The sequence below is a fragment of the Parasteatoda tepidariorum genome, chromosome 2, assembly GCF_982258835.1.
Source record: "Parasteatoda tepidariorum strain Cologne lab strain chromosome 2, Ptep-v5.0, whole genome shotgun sequence".
Lineage (NCBI taxonomy): Eukaryota > Metazoa > Arthropoda > Arachnida > Araneae > Theridiidae > Parasteatoda > Parasteatoda tepidariorum.
In genome coordinates, this window is record NC_141756.1 from 53,192,787 (window position 1) to 53,214,248 (window position 21,462).

Consider the following 21,462-nt stretch of genomic DNA (forward strand, 5'->3'; position numbering starts at 1 on the left):
ACGTTTTTTTATAAATTTGAGTAACGAATTTACAATTATATACAGATCTGAGTAAAGTGCTGTATGCCACTTTCAATTTTTTAAAGCTAAGAGATTTTTAAGAAATTTTAGTGGAAAATTAATTATTTTGAATTAATTTTGATCATAATTTCTGAATTTTGTTTTCTTATAAGTACAGAGTGCAGTGTAAGGCAATACTTTTTTCTTTTGTCTTAAGAATTCTTGTAAGATCCGGAAGTCAGGTCATCTCAGAGGAAGTGGATTTTTTTTCTTTTCCTTTCCTTTAAAATCAATCATTTATGTTCCTTTTGGAAAGAAAACGGATACCATAAAACCGTCTCAGAGAATTTCATTTCTATTTTAAAAGCTGTAAGTAATATGCATTTTTATCCCAGAAATATATTAATTATTTTAACTTTACGATTTAATGATAAATAAGTATGCATTTTAAGTTAAAATGACATTGAGCATCTTCCCTGGATATCTAAAGAAACAATCATAGTAAATTACAAACTTAAGTATAAAATTTCACATAATTTTCAGAATTTCTGCTGATGTCATAACAAATAATATTGTATTTTGGGTGATCTAGGCGAGCTTAGTACAGCCTTGTCAAAAACAGACTATAATAAAAAATATTAAAAAAAACTTTTCAATTATTTCTTACTCTATTAGACTATAATCAGGACTTTTCTCCTTTAAAAAATATATATATTAGCAAAAATTTAAGTCAAAGCCGAGAAAGTCTGTTTACAATTCAATAGATTAATAAAAGGAATCGAAATATTAATTTCTTGCTAAATTACTCATGAATAAAGTGACAAATCGGTCTCAAATATTGAGACAAGTCCTCGAATTTTTTCAATTGTCCTCAAAAACTTTCAAACTCTTTGAGGGCACAAAATGTCCCCAAATTTTAAGATGTGTTCTCAAATGTCCTCAAATTTCCTCGAAAGCATACATAATCTTTTTTTTTTCATATGTAGTAAAATATAAAAAAACGCACTTTAAAAAATAAAGTAAAAGATAATTTTATCTTTCAGAGAATACAAACAAAAAGCAAAGATACATGATGATAAAATTAACATATGAAAACGCTATATTCGTCTTAAAATACTTTAAGCAAAAAATAAACAAATTTTAATAATCATGTACTGATTCATTTTACGTGTGTTCAAATGCAAAATATTACATGATATTTCAAAACTGCTTAGTAATGAAATCAAGTTTGATAAAAATAGTTCTACACCTGATATTAGTTATCAGTATATAAAAAAAATATATAAAACTTTGAAGCACAAATAAATTAATATTTTCCAAAAACATATGGGACCTCAAATCGTAAAATTTTTGGAGGACACTCGTTGATATGTTCTCAATTCATGGTTTATAAATCTGGTCACGCTAACCCTGAGCATTGTTGACTACATATTTCTTCATGTATTATCACTACAATTTCGTTATTATGCGATAATTTTAAACAGTAGCTTATGCACAGTCTATTCTTACTGAGGATATATATGTTGTTGTTGTTTCTTATGCCACTTGCCAATACTAACAAGCCTGCTATGGGAAACCAAGTAAATTATGAGATATGGTTCGTATATTCGAAATATACAACTGATAAATAATTAAGTTTCCTTTTAAAAACAACAACAATTATTAATTATTTTCTAAATAATAAATACTCCTTACGCATTTCTTTAATATATTCCATTTTTATGTTAAAAGTAACATAAACTTTATATTTCCATCAAACATAAACTTTATATTACCATATGATACGTCCGAACACAAATTACGTCCTACCAGAGTAGGCCAGTTTCTTACAAAACAAAACATGCTCCCTTTTATTTTATTTATCTCGGGAGTAAATATATTGATAGCTAATTTAAAATCCTTAAGGTATCCGACTAGTTTCGACAACTCTTTTTTAAAATATTAATATAAAATTTTAAAACAACTTGTTTATTTGTTTTATTATGTGTAAAAATTTATAAAACTAGCAAAAAAAAATTTTATGTCATTAGTTATATAAATGGCCATTTTTAGATTAAAATAAGGGGCATTTTTTGCATATACACTGTAAAAAAAAATTTCTATCTCCAAAAACAAAAGATCCTTTGAGGATTTTATTTAGAAGGCTATCAACTATGTTTTGAACTATTATCGTGAAAGTTAGGGATCAATGTAGTTAAAAAAGCAAATTTTTTCTCTTAGTCTGCAGTTCAAAACATGTGCCCTATAATCAAAAACACTCATGAAAAATTGTAGACAATAATTTTAAATACAACATGATAAATCACATTTAAGGTAGTGGAAAATTCGAAAAAAAATCTGATTTTGAGATAAACGCATTTAAAGACTAAAAATAACTAGTCTATCCACTGTTATCCTCTTTGACAAGAACTGCTATAACTTTGGAGTACATATAATTGGAGTACAAACGAAAGTAAAGTATAAATAGAAAGTTAATCAGAGAAAAAAGCTGATTTAAACAAATTCAGAAAAAGACAAAATAAGAAAATAACATTTAAAATAATAAGTCAAAATGGAAAAGCGCTGAAAGCATTTTAAACCAAATTTGTCTTATTTTAATAATTTAGAAAGTTAGAAACACAAACCAATCAGAAAAAGAAGAATATTTAAAGATATGTATGCTTGCAAAACAACACTTCATCAGGGGACACACTGTCTGCCAACATACAGGAGCCTTCCTGTTTGGCTCCTAAGGCTTCTGTATGTTGGCAGAAAGTGTGTCCCTTGATGAAGTGCTGTTTTGCTAACACACATATCTTTAAATATTCTTCGTTTTCTGGTTGGTTTGTGTTTCTAACTTTCTAAATTATTATTAGAAAGCTAAGGTTACAGAGATTCTAAATTGATAATAAACTCAATTTCAAAATCATGTTTTTGCACTAGTCACTTTGAAAAAAATGAAATAAATTATAAAATGAAATGAACACTTAAATGAAACAATTGATTATTGTTCATATCAACCAGTTTAATTTGATTTCAGGCAACAGCTACCATGGAAAGCATTCCTGAATGTTTGACTGATGAAGAGGCGTTAGAAAATGAAAGTTCCGAACTGTCAGAATCAAATAAATCGATAAATGATTGTCTCAGCTCAAGTAAAGACAATGCACGGGATTACACTCCTGCAATTTTACCGAGAATAGTAACGGAGCCAACGCCTGAATTCATTTCTAATTCAAACAGTGAAATAAAATCCATCATTCTAGAAAATGATTCATTATCAAAAGGAAGCGGGGAAATGAAATATATGGAAAGACTTTCAGTGTCGCTTATTGATTTATCGAAACACAAACACGGCAGAACTGATAAAAACTTCTTAAAGATCGATAAGAAATTACCTTACGCAAATGCATCTTCCGAGGCGAACGTAGAAAAGATTTCCCGATCATTCTGCAATTCTGAAATCTGCATACCTAAACAGAACGATTTCAATCAGAAACAGTCGAACAGCAACTCAAATTTAAACGATCTTTCGCGTGATGTTCTAACGAAGCAACTGTTACATTCTAACTCAATTCTTTCAACGGACAGTTTAGACAAAAGATGTTCTAAAACAGAATATAGTGCAACACCATTTTCAGGACCATCGAGGCAGCGTTCTGCTTCTGTTCAGTGGATACACAACGCTTTCCAAACTGTGGAACAAAAATGCAGAGGTCTTTTAGATCTTCGAAGACCAAGCGATATTGCTGCTGGAAGCGATGAAGAAATTGAAATGGAGATATCTGAAGACGAATCTTCAAAATTTACAAGTCATTCCTCTGCCAATGGGAGACGTTTCAGCGAAAATATTTTCGGGAAAAGACGTCTACTAGGACTGGGACATCTGAAGGGATTGTGGAAAGAGAGGAATATAAAAAGAAATGAAGCTAAAGATAGTGATCAAACAAGACCAGATGTATGTCCATTGTTCAGTTTTCCGAGGAACATTGATGAAGATGAGAAAATTTTAGATTCTGTAAGTATACTTTAATACCGTTGAGAATGAAATATTTTTGGAATATTGAAATATTTTATTAATTTATTACTTCCAAGATTCCTTTCTTACTTAAAAACTTACATTACGAGTTTTTTCTGTAAAATATATATACTTATATAGCCAAAAGTTATAGAATTTAATAGTAAAAGCTTGAATGACATGTAATGTTCATCGATTATGCGCAATAATTATCCAATACAACACCTCAAATTTTGAAATGATTCTCATTTCTCTACTCTAATAATCCCCGCTTCTAATTTCCTTAAGTTTTAAGCAACTTTGAAGCATTTCTCTTCATTCTAATGTGTACATCTACTAAAATTTTTAGTTCAAAGTTTCCTTTGCCGCCAAAAAAAGGCGAGCACCTTTTTTCCCGCCATTTCTTATCTTTCCGAAAGCCAGTATTTGAAGATTTTAATCTTCTATTACTGGCTCACTAAGATATAATAATGGTGGGAATAAGACCAACAATTTGACTGAAGCGCGTGCAAGTTATTAAAAAAACTACAGATGCCAACTGAAGCTTCCCTATTATAGACTTTAGAATTTTCGAACACAAATTTTCCTATATAAGAACACTGCCAATAAAATATATATATTAACTAGGACCCACACACTATACTCACTGTACTCTCCAACCCTCCGAACTGTTTTCATAGTTCTTTTCAGATTGCTTCGCTTGTTCATTAGCTACTTGTATATTTTGTTCTATCTTTGTTTAGTATTTTGGTACTTTTTTTCAAAACAAAGTGCTATGAAAATATGCAACAAGTAGATTCTGCGAAACATTTGATGTCTCAACATTTCATTTTCAGCATTCTTCAACTCTCGTAAACATTCATGTAATCTTTTATTTCAAACATAAACTATCATATAAACATATACACAATTATAAATTTCAATGTTTGGGGTCACAATAGTTTTAAGTCTTTTATAGTACCATAACCTCGTAAAACATATAAAAACCAAAGAAAAGTGTAAGAAAAGAAAGCAAAACAAGCCGATCTTCATTGATAAAATGCATCTCTCTTCTGAGTTAAGAATGAATCGAATCATCATTAAAACTATAATATAGTTCTAAAATATCTTGATTGTTAAACAAAATTAAAACAAAAACATAGAACAGTTTGTTTATATGTATAATTCGCCTTTAACCTCTTATTACAGCCCAATTTATTGCTCATTTTGTTTTATCATTTCATTTCTCACGCGAGAAAAGAAGCTTTCAGAAATTTGTTATCATGTACGGTTGTTATCATGAATTTTTATTATGCTTATAACTGATCACTCACTTGATCTTTCAGTTTTCTACTCTTTGTTATCAACACGAAAAAGAAATTTCATTTTTATTACAATATACGCATTAGTGATTTTTACATTTTTTTAAGTAGTTTTTAAGAGGCTTTAAAATCTGTTGCTGAGTTTCTCTATGTATAATAGTAATAATATTTTTTTTAAAAAATTCCACTTAATAGCGATTTATCTATCGAACTAATAAGTTCGTTTTTGTGTTTTTCAATTGATATGAAACCATAAACTTTTATTCTAATGCTTACACATGCTTACACATTTTTCTCCGAATATTAGTGTACTTCAAATTTTTCCAAGTTAACTTACCGGTTTGAGACATGCATTCTATTTGAAGCCCATGTAAACTTTACATATTGAATGCACAAGCAAAATTGAAAAGGCAATGGTTTAATTTTTTCAGAACAGTTGGTAAGCGAATTACCTAAATAGCTTAGTATCTAATGATCATATTTTTTCATAATGATGCTGAGTTCAATGTTTAGTAAAGAAAGAGGCGCTTTAAATATGTTATTTAATTTTGTAGCAATCAAAGTTAATGTTCAGTTACTGCCCTATCACTTGCATTAATTGAGAAAAGTAAAATAGTTTTACAACAAATATAAAACCACTTTATTTAAACATAAACTAAATTTGAAGAATTAAAAGTATAATTTATAATGTAATAAGGATAAAGTAAAATTTATTTAATACCACTAATCTATTAATAAAAATTATTATTACATTTTTTTTAACATGTTATGCAAAAAAAAATTTTCTTAGGTCTATTCCATGGCATCAGATATGACATCAAACAACTTTTTCTTGCTCAATTTTAGCTACCGAATGTTTAAATATCTTCACAAATTTTGCTATGTAGCAACTTATGTAACTTTGAATTAAAAATAATTCAAAAAATTTGCTTTAGGTGAAAAATATTTAAATTGATAAAATAAATACATGCCATGACGAACATGATAAAACAGACAAGGATTCAGTGTCTTATGTGACCAACTGCTATGAAATGATACATAATTTGGGTTCAGAAACTTTTGTTTCACTTAACAAGACTTAATTATAAGACATAAAATAATAAAATTAAAAAATTTAAAGGAAATACTTTTTTGAAAAGGATATTTACTAAAGGGACCGACATGACAAGAAATTGTGACAGTTTAAGACAGTTAACTTGACTTAACTGTTCATAAAAAATATGATTATTTAAATATAATGCTCCTTATTATTTTGCATGAAATTAAAACTTATTTATTTTGTTTAAGTACAAAAAAAATTAATTGTGCTAAAATTTTTAAAATGGTAACCGGCATAATATCTGTCTGCTTTTCGTGGAATTGACCCTTTTAAAATAATTATAACATATCACTTATAATAATTATACATTAAAATAATTATAACATATCATTATAACACAAACTTATAACATTTAACTTATAACATATAACTGAAGTTTCTTTGAAAAAGGGAGTATTATGTATATTTTATCTTCTAACATCATGATTACAAAAATATTAATTATTTATTTTTTAAAATTAGAAATGATTTCCAAAAAGTGAATTGTCATTACCTCGCAAATATGTGACTTTTCCTCTGAAATGGTTAGGAAATTCAAGAGATCACAAGTCTTAGATAGCCGTCAAGTGTGTTTGTAAATAACTCATTTATGTGATATGCCAAAAATATATCATAAAACTTTAGATAATAAGGGAAAAAGATCATGAACAAATCCATTTTTTATTAAACCTAGTAAAAAAAACCGACGTTTGTCCTATTTTAGCTTTAAAAGTGTTTATTTAGGGTTTTTATCAGTATATTTTTTATTCTCTTGATTTTGTGATAGATTTTGCACTGTCGTGACTTTGATCCTTTGAAATATATTTTAAGATTAGCCTCAGCACAATACTTCAGATTTTATTTATTTTACCTTTTTAAACATTAGATTTGTTGCATTTACATGAAAATTGAAAAATAAATAAAACGTATTAAATTTATGAATAATTGAATGTTATAAATTGGTAAATTTATAACATGCATGTTATAAATCGGTAATTAATTTTCGTTAAGTTTTTTTTTTAAAAATTACTGTGCTGTATACCTATTTAAACACAAACACTAATTTTAAAACCTCTATTTATGAGTAAATTATAATTATTAATAGTATAATTACCTTTATGATAATTATTATTGATATTATTCCTATTATTATTTTCATTCTTCTTAAAATTCGATTGCACATAACAATGTTACTTATTGACATTAACTGAGATTAAGGAATTATTGCATACCCTAAAATAGTGGCATACAATAGAACGTAACTTTTTAAAAGTAAGAGACAAAAGTATAACTAAATAAAGCTTAAGTAGTAAAGTTAAAAATTAATCTTGAACGATAACAAGAGAACAATCCAAAATGTTTTTTTAAATTCATATATAGAAACAGAAAATGTAAAGTAATAAAGATTTATTTAAATGTATGACTAAAAAACTAAAATATATTTCGATTCAAAGTATAAAATATTCAATCTCAAACAAACTCAAACTGAAACAATCTCAAACTTTTTTGCCAAAACAATCGGAATCTTTAAATTGATCCTTTAGTTCCTATGAAAATATATCGAGAAAGAACGGTGATTTTTATGAATTAAAAAGATTGAATATACTTAAAAAAAAGAATTTCGCCAGTTTTTGAAATAATAATAAAATTTCAGCAAAATGAAATTTGTGTAATTTGATTATGTTAGCAATTACACGAAGTAAAATTTACTTTGTGTAATTGCTAATACAATCAAAATGTCAATTTTTTTTTTCGGAGTAACGAAAAATAGTTCGATGTTAATGATTCCAGCAATTATAACCCATGGATGCATGAATTACTGGAAAAACTTCAGGTACATTTTAAGTAAAAATTTCTTCAATTTAAGCATTATTATTTAAGTATAATTATTTAAGTATACGTATTTAAATATTAAACATTATTTGGGGTGCTTTTAGTAGTCAAAAAGAAGTTTCTATATCACTCATGTCAAAGAGCATTTTTTTCAAAGGCTGAATGGTTTTAAAAAATCTTAGTAAGTTGTGTGTTTTCAAAAGATTTAAGAAAATTGACAGTTAATTGTGTATCGAAGCACAAAATAACCAGAACTGAAACTAGTTGTATGTCCATTAAACTAAAAAGATGGATCACACTACACCATAACCTAATCTTTAAGACCATAGAAAATATTTTATGCATTTCAGCCAATCAAACTGTTTTAACCGAAATTCTCTTTACTTAGACTTGGAAATTTTAATTTTCAGTTAGTATCAAGTGGCCGGTAGACTTAAATTACTTAGTAGCAAGCCGCTATCGCTCAGGGCATAGAGCGTTCGCCTTCCAATAAGGTGAACCGAGTTCAAATCCCGGTGATGGCTGGTCGATACGAATCCGCATCCGGCTTGCACCAACCACAGTGCTGACGGGAAATATCCTCAGTGGTAGACGGATCATGAGCCGGAGTCCCTTTGCCGCCAGGCTAACCGTGGGAGGTTCTCGTAGTCTTCATCTCCATGTAACGCAAATGCAGATTAGTTCCATCAACAAGTCCTCCACGAAGGCAAATTTCTCCCAATACCTGATCCAGGAGTTCCTTTGTCTTCTGGACTGGGTTCGAAATTACAAGGCTACGGAGTTGAATATAAACAGTCGTAAACCCAAAACAATTGGGTCGGTTGTTCAAAGTCGGTTATAAAATATAAAATAAAATGACTTAGTAGCAGCCACTTTTCTCAAACTCAATGAATCGTTGACCGATATCAATAGGTCATTTTCATTAAATAGCCATTTGTTGCTAACTTTTTTTTTTGTTGTTGTTGCTTGGATTCAAATTTTGAAAAAAAACTCATATTTGTAATAATCTAATGTTAAGTTAGTAATATAAGTTAGTTCAACAATAAAAATAATATAAATATGTGAAAAAATTTAGTTAAACATTCTGAGTTTAAAGAACTTTGGGGAAGCAAAACACATTTAATGCATACATTACAACTTTGAAATATTATATCTTACTTTACTTTAATATATATATCTTACTTTGCGACAAGGAAAAGTGACTGGTTGTTTATTTAATTTAAGTTGCCACTTTTTTTGTTGACTCGCCAAGTGGCGAGTGGTTGATTTCAGGTCTATCATTACGAATCCATTGGGACACCTTACAAAAAGAAAAAAATATTATTTTGACAATAGCATGTTAGTTTAAATTTTTATACTTAGTCTGAACTAGCGTAATACGATTTGAGTCAAAACTTAAACGTTTTACTTTTTTAATATTAAAGTAAATAAAACTACGTACTATGAGGCAATAGTGTTCTGTTAGAAATTCTTGACATTTCTACATTTTTTGTCATAAAACATAAATAACTGAAAAACAGTCGAACAAATATAACAGTTAATTAAATTTAAAGTTGAGTTTAAATAAGCAATGAATTTAAAGTTCGAAGAGAGAAAATATCAATAAAAGTGTTTTAGACGTTTAAAATTAAATAAAGTTTTGGCATAGCTATAATTTAAGGGAGTACTATATAGTTTTGTGGACTTGGATGCATCTAAGCGAGGTCATAATGTCCTTAATTAGTTTCATAAGTTGACCTTGTCTGATAAGACATTTAAACAATTTCGATAAACATGTTTTGTAATCTAGTCTGCTTCTATGTCTGCTTCAATATTTCCGCTATTATTACTGTGTCTTATTACTTAATTTTATTTTTCTCTAAATCACATCAAATGTAGCAATGTTCATCGTACTAAATACGCTAATTTACATCACATTAGGCACAATTTGCATATTACAACATAAAACTTTGTCTCCTACTTCTTTTAATTCATTAAACAATTTTATAAGAGCATGATAATACAAAACTAAAAGGACACTGACCACCTCCATTGCAATACATATTATCCAATAGTTAGTCTACAGTAGTAGTAGTAATTAATTTACGTCGCACTAGAGCTGCACAATGGGCATTGGCGACGGTCTGGGAAACATCCCTAAGGATGATCCGAAGACAACCCATCACAATTTTGATCCTCTGCAAAGGGGATGGCACCCCCGCTTCGGTAGCCCGACGACCTGCACGCGAAGTCGAGCACTTTACGGTAGAACAGTTTAATGAGGACCAATACCGCACACCCTCGGTCCCTACGCAGACTGATCCAAGTGGTCACCCACCCGCACACTGACAGCAGTCAGTGATGCTTGACTTCGGTGATCTACTGGGAACCGTGTCTTAACGATCAGTACACTTCGGGACTGTTTGTCTATAGAAAGAACTCCCTTCGCCACAAAGTTTAAAGTCACGTGCTGATACGGAAACAAGAAATAGCACCTTTTAAAAAGGGAAGCTTCCCTGATTCCCTTTCTCTCTCCCACCCGCTCCAAAAACTGTTTTAAATGTTGATCCAACATGAAATAGTTAAACCTCGTAACTATAGTCACCACCACTGCTCCATATAAATGGCGAGAGGAGTTTTTTCCATAGACAGACTATAACATCAGAAGTGCAAATTAATCGCTATTTCGATTCAAAAACAGCTACTGCGACTGGACTCTTGTTCATGTCCTTGTTGTAAAATATTTTTCTGAATTAATGAACGTAATTACCTCACTTTCACTACGTGGATAGTCTATTCTTCGAAGGCTATGAATGAAGGTAATTTTTTCCAGTCTTCATTAAACTATACAAAAAAAAATCGAAAGTGTAACAGAAAATTAGTTAATTACCAAACGATGCATGCAATTCTGGATATTATTCGACCTGGTTTCATTATGATTCTCGCTTATATTGAAAAGGAGCTTCAAATATTCTTCAACAAAATATTTCAGACAATAATGTTAAATTAGAATGCTTGCATTTATCTGAAATCTTTAGACCAACTAGAGACCACTCATGCTCGCTCGTCAACCAATGATGTGAGATGGGTGTTCAACTGTTGAGTGCTCTTTATTATTTCTGAAAGTATGCAAGCAACGGCCGGGATAGCCTGGTCGGTAAGGTGCTTGGTCCATCTCCGAGAGTTCGTGGGTTCGAACCCCTCCGGCAGAAGACTCCCCGTGCAGTAAAGTGACTGATGCACGTTAAATCTGTCGAGTCGCAAAAGTCCTCCATGTTCCCATAACAAATCAAAACCTCTGGGGGTACTGGATTGGAGATCGATCGTTGTGTGATTCAGGTCAAAATTACGATGAATGAATGGGTCCGCTCTATAAACGGGTGCGACGCATGGTGTGACAGAAGTCAAATTCTTGGCCATAGATGACGTCACAAGAAAACAAGAACAATCGCACCCCCTCTCTGCCTAAACAGGCATACGTGAACAACAACAACATGCAAGCAACGATTATGCATAGCTGGCATCAGTGGAAGACGGGCGAACATATGTTTATAATGATAGGGAATGACCTGTGTGAGCCAAGCTTTAAGACCAATAAGAAACTTTTACAATAATCACGACTATTTAGTATAGATTTCGATGAAAAAATTGCAAAGCACTTTTAAGCATATGATTAATTCCTGAATCTTTACGGCCGTTATGTCGAAAGGTAACCATATTTTGTGCGAATCATTTCATAATAAACTAATTTTGTTCTTTCAATCTTGATTCTTCTTCTATGACTCAACGGAGAGTGGAGGGGAAAAAAAAGACTTCAGAATATATAAAAAAATGAAAATACAATATTAGTTAGTTTTCGAAACCGCTGGTAAACCAAATAATCATTTTGCGTGTTCTTAGTTCCTCCAGAAATGCATTACTCAGCACTTCTTAATCCCTCTTTCTTCAATCCCATACATTAAGTTATCAGAGCCTACAGGTGAGTGGAAATAATATTATCACAATCTAGTGAATCATTTTGGAGAAGATCATTTATAGTAAACCAGAATTAAAAACTATGGGAATTTGTTTATCAGATAAAACTAAGGGGCAGAAAAAAAGGTGGAAATATATAATTAGGAACACTTTTTAGCTTCATCTAATAATGATTTAAAAGATTTTATGAATATTTAATTTTTGTTTACACACTATCTACCAATAAGTATTTGGTCACGTGCGAATGAAAAGGAAAACAAACTCTATTCATAATCAATAGTTGGTAGAGCCTCCACTAGAGCAATTACAGCGTGAATCCTCCGAGGTATACTTTCCACAAGTTCTTGTGTGACGGCTAGTAGTATTTTCTTCCACTCGGCTTGGAGAAGACATATAAGTTCCTTCACCGATTTTGGACGGGTAGTCTCGGGGGTCACGGTAGTACCCCCCTTAATTCTGCGATCCAACTAGTCCCAAAGGTTCTCGATAGGATTCAGGTCTGGGCTCTGGGCAGGCTAATCCATTCGATTAACCCCATTGGCACCATACCAAGCCTTGGTGACCCTCGCAACATGACAGCTGGCATTGTCGTCCTGGAAGTAACTGGGGTCCACCAATGATTTATGAAAATTTTTTGTCAAGTGGGATTCTAGAGAATAAATTTATGTTGTATTTATTAAGCAAGACTATATTTATGTTAGATCGTATATTTGTTATATTTTGAACTTCAAATTCTTTATTTTTCAGTTACGCCAAGCGACAAGGAAATGCACTGCAGTAGATCCTTCTACCAGACCCACTTCGTTTTCTGTTTTGGATCAGCTGTCTCATTTAATCGACTCAACTGATACAGCATAGAGATGACACTGTAAGAATATATTTTATTGAAACAATTCAATCTTAATATGCATCTAGAATAGTGGTTCTAAATCGTATTCCTCCGCGGAATCGTATTCCTCCGCGGGTTTCGTGGAATTGCATATGGATTCCAAAAGTTAAGACTTCTTTTTTAGCCAGTGATGATTTTTAAAACCTATGATTATATTTATATGAAATCAACAATCCATTTTTTATTTAATATTTTGCATTTTTTAATGATCAAGCAAAATGTCAGACATATTTAAGAGGAAAAAAAATTCTAATATTCATTTTGAAAAATTTTTTTAAAAAAATAAGCGTTTATAAAATAAATCTAGTACAAAACTTCCCAAATGGTGTTAGAAATTCTTTTAATCACTGTTATTTTTAAAACTTATAATTAAATATAAATTTTAATACATTATTTACATACATTATTTTTTTGAAATTATTTATTTGAAATGCTTGTAAAGAAAAAAATTAAAACAATATTTTTCGAAAAATAATATAATGAAAGAATTATAAAATAAGTTTATGAAAAATTCCAGTAGTATTTCGAATCGAATAAAAATAACCTAATTCAGCAATGAAAAATTAAGTTTCTATGATAACCATTCTCAATGTTTATTTTCTTATCTCGTTTTTATTTTAATGGAAACCATATATCAGCTTATGCATGACATTTGCATTATTCTCTTCAAATTTATGCATGCACTAAAATCAAATTCACTTAATCACTTCGTTATTCATTCATTTAATACTTTCAAAATAATTAATAAAATTTAGATAATTACATACTTTTGAAACGATTCCTTCTTTTTCGTTTTTTAATATGTTCACAATTGGGTACTAGCTCACCAAGAAGACAACTAATACTCAAGCATTTGACCTACGTCAGCACCAGCTAAATCTTCATCAGCAATATGGAGTATTAAAGTTGAGCTAAGTTTCTCTACCCAACTTAAAATTCTAATTAACGTTAAGTTAATCAAATATAGAGCCGTATAGCACATCGCATTTCTTAAAATATAATTCTTTCTAGTCTATTTCTTTTACTTAACTTAAGGTCTGGTTTCTTAGGACAAGCGCCTTATCTGGGCGTCAGCGGGACGTCAACGTCACGCTGACGCCAACAAAATACTGGTTTGTTAGCTCAAGGCCTGGTTTCTTAGAACTAGCGCCTTATCTGGGCGTCAGCGGAAAGTTGACGTAGATCTGACGCCAAAAAAAGACTTTTTTGTTAGCTCAGCGTGAGCAGTCGGTCCAACGCAGACGTTATCTCTCATTGCGCATACGTTAATAACGTAAACAAATATTTATTTTGAATTTGTATTGATTTTGTTATTGTCGACCAGTGTTTTAGAGAACAAATAATGACTTTGTCCAAGAAAAAACACATTATAGCTGAGCTAAATGAAGAGTGCTATGTTAAATGAAGAAGCTATGTTTAATGTCAAAATCAAAATCTTGGCTGATTTTAATGTGCTGTTGGATGTTGTCCGCCATTGCTTCTGTGGTTAACGTCACGTTGTAATCCAACTGCAGTTGAGTTGGACGGCAATTGTAGTTCAAGATGAGCGTTCGATGACGTATACTATCAAACTCACAAATGGACCAATCAGAGGCTAGCGCTGATTTCCAGCTGACGGCGTCCTGTCCTAAGAAACCAGGCCTTTAGATTTATTATTTGTTTATGTATTTTAGAGTGAACGTGTTATATTTTTGTTTTGTGTACCTGGCAACTTCGATGCATAATAAGTTTGTTTATGTTCTACATAGCTTCGTGCTTCTGTCTTTGTCTAAATGTATGGTGGTGGAATTGAAATCTTTGTGAAAGAATCTTTGCGAAAGAATATAGGCTGTGTTACTTAAGAGAATTGATATTTGACAGGCTTGGCTTAGACGAAATAGAACAGTTGCTAACGAAAAATGCCACGTTTCAGCAACCAATCGGGATCGAGATACCCACTCTACGTCACTTGCAGGTATCCCATTGCTAATAAAATTATTCCTCGGTTGCTTGGTTCTGCCAACAGAAGATCAATCATTTAATATTCCTCAACGGAAAAAATTAAGAACCGCTACTGTAACGTGTTCCATCAGTTCAAGGAAAATAATCAAATTCCAGAATAAAGAATTGTGTTTCTCAACGTTTCTAACAGTTCTTTTTCATTTTCATTTCAACGAAAAACCATCAATAAACTAATATTTCCTTCATTATCAGCTTATGCATCCGTCAAAATGTGTTCTGAACTAAACTAGATGGATTCCAGAACTGTAAATTCAACAGTTCTGTAATATCTAATTTTAAAAAAAGAATGAAAAAAAAAAGATTTTATTCCGGAAAATAATTATTTTAAAAATGTTTAGTAGTGTGTATTTCCTTGGTTAATGTGTTAACAACTCATATTAACTTAATTTAGAAACTCGGGAATCCGCCATAAGGGGTTCGATCATTTAAAATTCCGAAGTCAGGATAAATTCGGAACAGCTGCTCTGGAACACTGAAAAACAAAAGGATTTTAGAATTTACTTTGCTGTTATTCTTAGGCTTGCAAGCATTTTCATTTTCATCTAAAACGAGCATAAATCCACGAAAAATCAGCAAAGAATGATATAATATCAGCTACCCGGGTTTCCGAAAAACCAGAAATTGTATGTTTTGTTTGACTGCTTAAGGTTTTTAATCAATATGAATGAAAATATTTTCATCTATTCCCATTTGTCTCAAAATTCCCATTTGTCTCAAAAATTCCCATTTGTCTCAAAACAAAGAGTTTTAACCACATAAGCATCTTTACAAAATGTGTTTTTTACTAAAATATCAAGTAATTTGCATAACTTCGTATTCTTACGGTCATACACGTAGGAAGTCGCATTTCGAGCTCTATTCTTCTCAACCATTTGACACAGAATTTTTGAAGTTATACTTCTTATGCGACTTCCAACAAGGTTGCGTTAAACGTTTAACGCTACATTTTTATTGGCCGGGAAATCACGTGGTGGGATCCAGTTTTCCCTCATTAATTTCCATATTGTTCTGGTTCTCACTAGCATAAAAATAATAAAGTTTGATTTGATACACATATAATTTAATAGGGTAGTATTTTTTAATTTCAAATTTAGTGGATAACAATTGTAAAAAATGAGTGAAAACAATCCCACGGACAATGCGACGGATTTAAGGTAATGTCAAGGTACGTCTCTTGTGAATATCAATTGATTGTTAGGTTTTCTCATTTGAAATTACATTATGACGCATTCACATACATTATTAATACTAATACATTTTCCATGGCGAGACGATGAGGCAACCACAAGCACTTCCACTGGTTCAAGAGGGATAAATGCACAATATTACCGTTATTACAGAGCACGGAAGCGAGCGGAGCAGGAAAAAGAGTCGTTGAATAGAACTAGTGATCCTTCTACGACTGCTGCTTCTTCTACAATTAACGTCGCAGGTTACGAAGTTTAACTTCTTCCGTGCGGAGGGACTCCACGCACTATTTTTTTATTTCACATATTCTTTATACTTTTTTTATTATTTTGTATTAATTTAGTTGAAAATAAATGAGAAATACTATATTTCGCATTTTAATAATTTATGGTTATGAAATACAGCATCAAACATCGTTGTCTTTTTCTGCGTTGAAGGTAAAATCTTCCAAACACGGTTTACTTTCAAACAATAATTTTTAGAATTTGCAATTATTTGCAGTTATTTAGCTCTATAAGAAAAAGCTATTCATCATTGAAATTTCTTTAATTTGCAAAATCAGTTATTGATAAAATTTTGAATATGAGTGGAAAAAAATTACTTTTGTATTACTTTTTTAAAAACTATTCTTTTTTTTTTGTATTTTATATTTTAATACAAATATAGTTCCGATAATCTAACATATTGTTTTAGTAACTATTGTTAGGTTGTGATTTTATAGTTAAAAACATAGTAAAATATATTTTTCTTGTAATTAGAGGGTCAGAAAAAAAAATATTTTTCAAGATCACCGGTGTCCCGTCTGCGTCAAAAGGATAATATAGCAAAACCAATTAGCCAACCTTCCTAATTAGCCTAAAATTTACCTACCTAATTAGATAAGTAAAAAGGGGTTCAGGATTATAAATGTTGAAAAAGAAAAATTGGTAATAAAACTGTTTCTTTATTTTTTTCACTTCTAGCTTATTTACAAGAAGAATAAAATATCTATGACTTCCAGTTTTAACATATACATCGAACAATTTTTTTTTCTAAAAATATTTTAACTTTATTGAAAACAAGCTTAAATTATTAATTGTTTTATTCCATTTTTTTTTTTTTTTTTTTGTATTTTCTGGGAAATTTGCATCCTTTTTTCCCCCAATTTACTTGACTGCTAGAGAGAGTTAAAGAACGAACCGACATACGTGCATCTAATCCAGTGGCATAGATCAATGAAATAGCTGACATAGATAGGGGGCGAAGAGGGCCACTGTCCCTGGCATCTAGCCAAAGCTATATCTGATTGATCAGTGTACGATTTTCAAATATGATAAGTTTAATAATAAAAATTTAGATTATTATAATTTAAATATTACTTACAAAAGAGAATAAAGATTATTTTCCAGGAAATAATAATTATTTTTTCCATACAACAAATAGAACTTTAAAATATGAATTTAACTTTTTCTTTCCGCTTTTTCATTTCTTTTTTGTTTTTAAATTAAATTGGCTATTTCCCTGCACTCCTTTGACATAACCTCTAATTGAGAAGTTTGTAGGGGTGCGATATTCCAATCCAGACAGCTAATTTACAATCCAGTGGCCTTTAATTCTTCGAAGGGCTGAGGTTTTCATCGCTAACCACAAAGTAAACAAAATAATGTAAAATTTCATTTAAATAAATTGTTCTGTAGAACCAAACTGAGCGTTCGCCTCCCAAGAAGGTGACCCGGGTTCTAATCCCGGCAATGGCTCGTTGATACGAATTTCGCACCCGGTTCGCACTGATCACAGTGCTGATATGAAATATCTTCAATGGATCATGAGTTAGAGTCCTCTTGCCGTCAGGTTAACCGTGGGAGGTTTTCGTAGTATCCATCCCTCAAGTTGAGAGCCGCGATGGCTCATGGGATAGAGCGTTCGCCTTCCAATGAGGCGAACCGGGTTCGAATCCCAGTCGATACGAATCCGCATCCGGCTTGCACCGACCACAGTGATGACGGGAAATATACTCAGTGGTAGATGGATCATGGGCTAGAGTCCCTTTGCCGTCAGGCTAACCGTGGGAGGTTTTCGTGGTCTTCCTCTCCACGTAGTTCCATCAAAAAGTCCTCCACGAAGGCAAATTTCTCCCAATACTTGGAGTTCCCTTGTCTTCTGGATTAGGCTCAAAACTACAAGGCTACTGAGTTGAACATTAGTAGTCGTAAACCCACAAAATTGGAAAATAAAATATAAAAAAAAGTCCCTCATGAAGGCAAATTTCTCCGAATACTTGATTCAGGAAATCCCTTGTCTTCTCGATTTGGGTGTAAAATTACAAGGATACGGAGTTAAACATTGGTAGACGTAAACTGTAAATTCGGTCGGCTGTTCAACGACGGTAATAAAATAAACTACAGAGCCAAACTAAAATAATTTTGACAATTGCGGTGTTTTATTTTTTTTAAAAATTCCTGTTCCTCAAAGAGTTAACAATTCGCTCTTTCCTTTGGATATTTTTCTTGTGTGAAGTTGGTCCCAATTATAATGCAAGCTTTTATTTCTTTTAAAATTTGTTACCCAAACTATAAGACGGCAAGAATAACGTTATTTTTTATTTTAAATTTTACTTAAGAAAATCCAAACAGGAAAACGGGTCGTTAAAGATCACTGGATTGGAAAATCGCATCCGGGCTCCCAAACGCCTCTGAACCCTACAGATCCAACAGCCCATTTCATCGGTTTGAGAAAAAAAAAAAACATTTAAAAAATGAAAAGTTCGTTTATCTATAGCATAGTTTTTACAATAAACCATATAAGTTATACGTACAAGCAATTTTTGCTTTAAGAAAACACATGCGCAATATGCATCAAGCAAAAAGTCCTCGGTCGTGCTGTCTCGGTCAAAATCAAGCTAATAATTCCTTTAGTCTAAACTTTAAAAAAATTAAAATCCATTAAAAAATATAAAAAATTTAACAGTATTAAAATAAAAAAACATCGAATAAAATGATTTAGATGAAACTGATACCGAATAGTTTGCAACATTTTATCCAAATAAAAATACTTCTTACTTTAGATGTGAAATTCAATTTGGATAAGAATTAACTGTCGCCATAGTTTAAAAATGTTGCGATAAGAAGTTAAAGATAAGACGCCGCTGATTATCCTCAAAATTAAACATTTCTAAACCAATACAGAATGTTTATTCTTTTATTTATCAGTGTAGTACTTCAAACAGGAGAACACAAAATTATTATAAAACCCTTCCTGATAGACGAATAAAATTAGGCGACAACCTTGAAAAAATAACAGATAAAAATAACACTTTCTTCCTGTTCATTTTCTCTTTTATTTTTCATATTATACAATATGTTCAAACTCTAAAAGCCATTTCAACTGATTTTTGAAACTTAGTGGTTTCATAAACTACTGTCAAAACCGCTCTCACATTTGTAGTTACTGTAATCTTTAATAAATACTTTATTTCATTTTTCTATTTACCAATATAACATTAGCTTTGGTGTCTTAATATAGATTTTTTTTTAAATTTGATTGGGATTAAATTAGCTACTAATTATAACTTGAGCACGATTTTTCGAAATTTATAACCTTGTGTGACTTGCAAATTATTGAGAGTTTTACAAAACAAAAACTTCCTTAATTCAAATTACAACCACAAAATTGCAATTAAAAATAAATTAAATCACATACTATACAGCACCCTGGCAAGAAAATTGACACAAGTCAAAAAACAGCAATTTTTCAGGTTATGTCAATAAAAAATGTGCCCCATCAAGCTCAAAAAGTTTGTCATCTTTAGCTCGCAATTTATCCAGCTGAGGGCAGTTGCGTCAGTTTTGTACCTAATTCAGAATAAGTTTTATAGTAATCTTTAAGTTGATTTTTCACAAATGTTGCATTTTAGAGTTATGACACTGTTCTTGCCGGTGTGCGATATGTCAAATAAATAAACAGTTGGTTTTAGATGGTACCAACAGCTAGTAAACAGAGTTTCGAGTTCAAGAAATTCCTTAATCAAGTGATAGGTAGGTGGGTATTTTATTTACGTAGCACATGAGCTGCACAATGGGCTATTGGCGACGGTTTGGTAAACATCGTTGAGGATGATCCGAAGACATGTCATCGCAATTTTAATCCTCTGCTGGGGGATAGATCCTTTGATAATGTGGGTTCCACGGTACACTGATAACACAATTCCCATTAGATTATCAAAGTCAAGCCTCACTGGAAACGGTCAGTGACCACTTTTGTCAGACTGCTAAAGGACCGAGGGAGAGCCGTATCGGTCCTCGTTTAACTATTCTAACTTAAAGTTCTCGATTTGACATTGTGGGATCTTTATATGGTTTTGAAATTAAAATTATGCTACCAGCTTTCCAGAATTCGTGGAAGTAGATTAGGTGTATGCATGCGTTAAAGATATGAGTGATTGAGACAATATATTTTTCCAAAAGAAGTTCGAATATTTTATTTTACTTCCTGGGGTTGTACAGTTTGAGTTTCTTGATATATCGTTTTATTTCATCAAAGTCAATAACTTTAATAGATTCAGAAAACAGTACATCTTCATTCATACCTCAATATATAAGTCGTGTGGCGTAACTACCACTACGAAAGTTTAACATCATTCACTGGTATATAAAGCATGCTAACTTGATTCTATCACGAGGTACCTTTTGATAGATGACGGTTGGCATGGTCGATAACTCCGCCCCCACAGTGGTGACAGCCGGACGTTCATATATTAAGGAGATTATGTTTCAAATGGAATAACTAATTTCGCTTTGGATATCGGATGTTTCACAAAAACGGTACTGTGGCTTTTCAATTTTTGTTTCTTAATTTCTGTCGGAATGCATACTGTATATTAATTTAATTTCATTACATATATATATTATTACATTTTAATATGCAGCCAAATAACGCTGAAAGTACTCACGTAGATAAGATTGCACTTAAATTACCCCCCTTTTGGCGTACAAATATTAAACTTTGGTTTTTACAAGTTGAAAGTGCATTTACTTTATCTAACATAACCAAAGATGAAACTAAATACGCAAGTCTTATTGCACATATCGATGCAGAAACGCTATCTCATGTATCAGACTTGTTATTTTCACCCCCTGCTACTAATAAATATGATACTTTAAAAGAACGTCTCATCACTGAATTTTCGGATTCTGAAAATAAACGCATTCGAAAACTACTTTCAGAACTTCAATTAGGTATTCAT

At 31.4% G+C, this 21,462-nt stretch overlaps 2 protein-coding genes across 3 annotated transcripts in view; one reads left to right on the plus strand and one right to left on the minus strand.

Moving 5' to 3' along the window:
* The window catches only part of LOC107453504 (dual specificity protein phosphatase 19), a 40,671-nt gene that overhangs the window by 11,063 nt on the left and 8,146 nt on the right, over window positions 1-21,462 (minus strand). The window contains exon 1 of one of the 2 annotated variants that reach the window (XM_043038989.3): window positions 6,891-7,041. The exons of the other annotated variant lie outside the window; for it this stretch is intronic. The gene's annotated coding sequence lies outside the window, so the exon portion shown is untranslated. Of the gene's footprint in view, window positions 1-6,890; window positions 7,042-21,462 lie in introns of those variants that run through there. 2 annotated transcript variants of the gene reach the window in all.
* Window positions 285-15,175, plus strand: LOC147815767 (uncharacterized). The gene is made up of 4 exons (XM_087157339.1): window positions 285-369; window positions 3,020-3,997; window positions 12,911-13,031; window positions 14,801-15,175. The coding sequence occupies exons 2-3, from the start codon at window positions 3,032-3,034 to the stop codon at window positions 13,019-13,021; spliced, it is 1,077 nt and encodes a 358-aa protein (XP_087013465.1). The 5' UTR covers window positions 285-369; window positions 3,020-3,031; the 3' UTR covers window positions 13,022-13,031; window positions 14,801-15,175.